Source organism: Primulina huaijiensis, chromosome 3 (genome assembly GCF_012295235.1).
Source record: "Primulina huaijiensis isolate GDHJ02 chromosome 3, ASM1229523v2, whole genome shotgun sequence".
Taxonomy (NCBI): Eukaryota; Viridiplantae; Streptophyta; class Magnoliopsida; order Lamiales; family Gesneriaceae; genus Primulina; species Primulina huaijiensis.
In genome coordinates, this window is record NC_133308.1 from 19,544,477 (window position 1) to 19,550,476 (window position 6,000).

At 33.5% G+C, this 6,000-nt stretch overlaps 2 protein-coding genes across 3 annotated transcripts in view; both read left to right on the forward strand.

Annotated features, from left to right (window-relative positions):
- The window catches only part of LOC140973599 (isoamylase 3, chloroplastic), a 47,278-nt gene extending 46,448 nt beyond the window's left edge, over positions 1-830 (forward strand). For both annotated transcript variants that reach the window (XM_073436529.1, XM_073436530.1), the window contains exon 25: positions 429-830. In XM_073436529.1, the coding sequence (XP_073292630.1) occupies positions 429-542 (114 nt within the window). In that variant the 3' untranslated portion in view covers positions 543-830. The remainder of the gene's footprint in view (positions 1-428) is intronic.
- Positions 831-1,794: 964 nt separating this feature from the next.
- Positions 1,795-3,764, forward strand: LOC140972208 (transcription factor bHLH154-like). Its single transcript, XM_073434660.1, has 6 exons — positions 1,795-1,992; positions 2,175-2,310; positions 2,395-2,520; positions 2,641-2,709; positions 3,221-3,328; positions 3,410-3,764. Exons 1-6 carry the CDS (start codon positions 1,967-1,969, stop codon positions 3,581-3,583), a joined length of 639 nt encoding a protein of 212 aa, XP_073290761.1. The 5' UTR covers positions 1,795-1,966; the 3' UTR covers positions 3,584-3,764.
- Positions 3,765-6,000: the final 2,236 nt, after the last annotated feature.

A 6,000-nucleotide genomic window follows, 5' to 3' on the forward strand; every position in this document is an offset into this window, starting at 1 on the left:
CATTCCACGGCACACATTGGCGTATCTGTTGAACTCAAACAAGTGTCTTTCCTACATACTGGTGCTTGCATTTATCTCAACTTATAACGGATATCAGCTTTGTCGCTTCAGAAATTTCCAACCATATCTGAACCAACTCATCGCCCATTAAATTCCAAATNTTTTTTTTTTTTTTTTTTTTTTTTTTTTTGCTTCCAATGACTTCAGTAAATTATTTACAACTCACCCTCAAACCTCTTTTGCTTTAGACATTAGATAGCATGTCCAGGATCAGACTGAGATTTCTCTTCGTTCAGTGTGTTTTACTTGAATATTCTATGTTTTTCCTTGCCCTTGGAAAAATGAAATATATTATGCCGGGTGGTTTTGAATTCTACTTTGATTATCGATGTCGCTCTATTACGAGGCATAAACGAAAATGACTGCAGGTTGACACTAATTTGGTTTCTCCCGGCGACATCGTTCCTGAAGGTGTTCCTGGCAGTAGGGAGATGTATAACATTGCACCTTACTCTTCCATTCTCCTCGAGGCCAAGCTGTAAATTCTCTGAAATTCTGTTTGTCGTAATAAATTAAATCGATGAAAGAATATGGTAACCAAGTGCTACCCTTAAACTAGTAACTTGTACATGTTGAATTGAGTTGGCCCAGAAACAGCTTGGAACCTAACCATGATAATTTGTTTCGGGTTTTCACCTGGTTCAGCGGTGTAGTAGGTCGAATCGACTTTATAAACTTGGTATTGGAAACTTGAGGGTCAGGTACATCTGTACTTTAAAATAGAAGAAGAATTCTACTTGGAAACTATCATGGACTCATATTTTCTTTAACCAAATCTTGATCTATCCATTTACATTATTTACTCACAATACAATGTAGATTTCATGGGCATGGTTTCATGAAAGAGAATGGGCAAAGCCAACTGTTAGTTAATTGCTAGCACTTTTTTTTTTCCTGGTTTTTCAATCTCTGGGTGATAACATATTTTACGTTTTTTTGTCTTCAGATCCAAAAGTTTTTGAAATACTCCATATTGTAAATATTACTAATGTTTTTTTGAAAAATAAAAATAAAACTATTTAATTGTTATAATATAAATGCAAATCATAAAGTAAATTAATTATTTTCTTATGACGTGAATTGATTGCTATTTAAAGCAATAGAGTGGACTAACATCCATTTAAGATATTTTAATTTTATAATTAAAGACTTCAATACATAGCTTTATCTTTACTATTACTATTTGTCTCTCAATTTTTACTATCCATGCAAAAAAAATTTCATGAAAATATTTGGCTCAGATCGAGGCATTATTTTATGTTGAGCCAACTATGTACGATTACGAATTACAGATGTATAAAAAAATGTGACAATTTTCATGAATAAAATAAAAATTTATTTCGATTGAATATGTATTATATACGTTATATATTGTATACTTACAAAGTTGAAATATTATACATTATCCTATCTTATCATATTTGCTATTTTTTTATATACAATTCAGTTTTACTAATGAATATTTTAAATAAAAACTCATTAGTTATGTTTAATTTAGTCCACACAGATACAAAATTTTGATTTTCACCAATAAATATATATTATCTGAATGCTATGTACACATGACTGTCTAATGTTGCAAATCTCATCTATTAAAAAAAAATTATTTGATTGCTTTGATGTTTGGCTGAACATGATGAATGACTGATGGCATTCATGCAGCACCTGTGGGCCACGTTCACTTGGGTAGATCCCACCTTCGTACACGTCCACAGATCCTTGACATGCACTAATACACACACCATTTTCTCGAAACTTTGCCCCGTCTTGTCTTCCTGTCCTTGTTCAAATGCAGCAAGCACCAACTCCTTTTGCGCCATTCCAAGATTTTGCCTCACGAAATCCAAAATAATGTGTGTTCATAGAGAGACAGAAACCGAGACTTGGCAGCAGAAACAACAATATAATGATTGAAACTTACTTTGAAGAAAGGTTAGCTTATATGTACTGTTGATTCTAGTTTCTTGGAAAACAAAACAAAAAAATGGCTGGTGCAGCCGTCCAGCTGGTGGATTGGACGAGGACCCTTTAGTTCTCAGGTGCTTTCCACAGCTGGTTTTTGCTGAAGAAACCACCGATCTCAGAGATAAAATAATGGCTCACGAATGTTTCAGTTCCCGTTCTTCTTTTGCATGCAATGATCCGAAAATGCTGTGTTTTGGTGGCTTTAATGGCGGCGATGCCACGAATTTGGGTCAGGAATCAGGGACAATTTGCATGGATTGTACTTCAACATTGCCTAAATCCAATGTCAGTGCTAGTAAATATGCATGCAATTCTTGGGTTTGTTTTGTTTCTGTGTTTTATTTCATTTTTTCGTTCCTGAGATTGCAGAAGAAGAGAAAATGGTCGGGGGATGAACCGGGTACGAATCTGGGTTGTCTTTCCGGGGGCCCGACTGGAAGTGGGAGGAGCAGCAAGAAGGCCAAGTCGAGTGACTTTACTGCCCATCATGCAAAGGTCAAATTCCATGTTTGGATTATTAAATTTGATTATCATTTAATGCCCAATTAATTATTTGTTATTTAATTATTAATAATTAATTAATGTACTAATACACTTCTAATTTTGAGTATTTAGATTGTTAAGAAAGAGAAGCTTGGGGAAAGAATCACTGCATTGCAACAACTTGTGTCACCCTTTGGCAAGGTGGATTCAATAATTTTTTAATCAAAGCATAGTTTTAATTTTTTTTAATAATATTTTTTGGATTTTCATATTGTTTAATATATTAGGGTGATATTTAGATCGAGTTTGTGATTTCCATTCGATTTTATTTGTTTGGATATATTTTTTATCAAGTGAATATATTATTTACTTAAATTAGCAATTATATATNNNTTTTTTAAAAAATATAATTCATTTCAATCTTTATAATATTCTATGGATTTTATATATAGATCTATGTATATAATAATATTCTATGGATTTTATATATAGATCTATGTATATATATTTAGAATATTTAACTTTATTATATAATAAAATTTGTTTCAAGAACCATGATTTTTCTATGAAAAAATTATAAGTAGAGAATATTTAATTTTTATTATATAATAAAATTTGTTTCTTGAACCATGACTATTAAAAAATTGTAAGTAGAGTGTCGGAAAATTAATTAGCTCTATGGCGCCATATTTAACGTGAATGAGTTGTGCAGACCGATACAGCATCGGTGCTACATGAAGCATTAGGTTACATAAGATTCCTGCAAGATCAAGTGCAAGTCCTCTGTTCTCCATACTTGCACCGCCACAATCGTCCGGCGGTAACTACCTCTAGTGATCTTTTCCTCCTGCGTTTGTATTTTGTAACCCTGATCAGATCCAGTTTCATTTTTCACTTACAGGGAAATGACCGGAAGACCGTAAATTTTCGAGAAAAAAATATGGATCTTATAAGAAGCAAAGGACTGTGCCTTGTTCCGATTGAGCTAACATTGCACGTAGCCGACGAGTCTAATGGTGCTGATTTGTGGTCATCTGTAGCAATGGTCGACAATGTCTCTCTTTTTAGGTTGTAAATGCTTTTTGACATTTTTGTTGTAATTAATTAAGTGCTTCACTAAAAGCTGCCGAAATGGAAGATGTAACGTATATATCTATATATATTGTTTTGATTGTTAGAATTTTTTCTAAAAATCATGTTTCTGTACGTATATAAACATGATAATCAATATGCGAAAATAAATCGAGTATTATCTCCGGCCATTGAAAATTTTTTATTTATCTGCTTTTCCTCTCGGTTGAAGCTTTCTAAGCACTTCACGTTCTCTGTAGATGGTATATATTTCTTATGAGATGTGTGTGCTTAGGGACTTCAAAAGCTTGTATTTATAGGTATCTCATACCATCGATGAGTGTATCAGGAGCCGAGATTCAGAAGAAGAAACGTGTACGTATCTCAATTTTCTAAAGTTGAGGTTGCGTACGCAAGTTTTGTCAAAATATGTAGGCAATAGCCGTCGCCATTTCCTACACGTTTTTTTTTTCTTCATTTCTGTTATGAGTCATTTTCTTACATTCTCCCACTTGGCTCATATATCTCATTTACCATAGGAGAAAACAAAACACATGAATCATGGCGATATGTCCTCTAAAAGCGAGTATTATCTTTCATGTATTACAATGTATTATATCTCTCAAATAATTTAATGAATAAACCCTATGTTTATTCGAGGTCCAACTTTATTAATATTTCTCAAATCAATGAATGTGTGAATAACAAATATGAGAAAATATCACATCATAGTTTCATTAACTTTGTTCTTACAACAAAATTACGTAAAGTAACCAAGTCTCATTCTTTCTGTATGATCCTTGAATTTCAATGGTGGCATGTCCTTAGTTAAAGGATCTACAATCATCAATTCAGTGCTAATGTGCTCGATAAGTAACTTCTTATCTTTAACATGTTCTCGTATGGCTAAATACTTAATGTCGATGTGCTTGCTTCGACTACCACTTTTGTTATTTTTAGCCATAAAAACAGCAGCTGAATTGTCACAATATATTTTTAATGGCCTAGATATAGAATCCATGATTCTAAGCTTCGAAATGAAACTCTTCAACCATAAACCATGTGAGGTTGCCTCAAAACAAGCTATGAACTCAGCTTCCATAGTGGAAGTAGCAGTCAATGTCTGATTTGCACTTCTCCAAGATACAGCTCCACCAGCTAGCATGAAAATATATCCTGAAGTGGATTTTCGTGAATCAATGCAGCCAGCATAGTCTGAATCAGAGTAATCAATTACTTCCAAATTATCAATTCGTCTGAACATAAGCATATAATCTTTGGTCCCTTGTAAGTACCTCATTACTTTCTTTGCAGCTTTCCAATGGTTTAAACCTGGATTATTCTGATATCTTCCCAACATCCCAACAACAAATGCAATGTCAGGTCTAGTGCAAACCTTAGCATACATTAAGCTTCCGACAGCAGAAGCATAAGGAATGTTTTTCATTTGTTCCCGCTCTAGATCATTCTTTGGACATTTGCTCAAATTGAATTTATCGCCTTTCACAACGGGAGCTATACTTGGTGAACAATCTTTCATCTGATATCTCTCTAAAACTTTGTTGATATAAGTTTCTTGAACAGACCTAGAATACCTCTAATTCGGTCTCTATGTATCTTAATGCTAATGACATAAGATGCATCGCCCATATCCTTCATATCAAAATTTTTAGTGAGGAATTGTTTCACCTCATATAACAGACCCTTATCATTGGTTGCAAGTAATATATCATCAACATATAGAATAAAGAAACAAATCTTACTCCCACTGACCTTCTGGTATATATATTGATCCATGATGTTCTCTACGAATCCGAATAAAGAGATAACATCCTGAAATTTTAAATACCATTGACGGGAAGCTTGTTTCAATCCATATATAGATTTTTTAAGTTTACAAACCAATTGCTCACCATTACTAGAGAAAAATCCTTCAGGTTGTTTCATATAAACCTCTTCTTCTAGTTCTCCATTGAGAAAAGCTGTTTTCACATCCATTTGTCATAAATCTAAGTCAAAATGTGCAACCAATGCTAGAATGATACGAAGAGAATCTTTTTTAGATACAGGAGAAAAAGTCTCCTTATAATCGATTCCTTCTTGCTGAGTGAATCCTTTAGAAACGAGTCTTGCTTTATACCTTCAATGTTGCATAATGAGTCTTTCTTTGTTTTGAAAACCCATTTACATCCAATGGCTTTTACACCGTCAGGCAACTGAACAAGATCCCAGACTCCATTAATTGCCATAGAATTCATCTCTTCTTTCATAACATTAAACCATAGTTTTGACTCATTACAACTCATGGCTTGTGAAACCGTTTCAGGATCATTTTCGGCTCCGATGTTAAAATCCGATTCTTGTAAATACACATCATAATCACTAGATATAGCTGATCTTCTTATTCTAGTAGATCTCCTA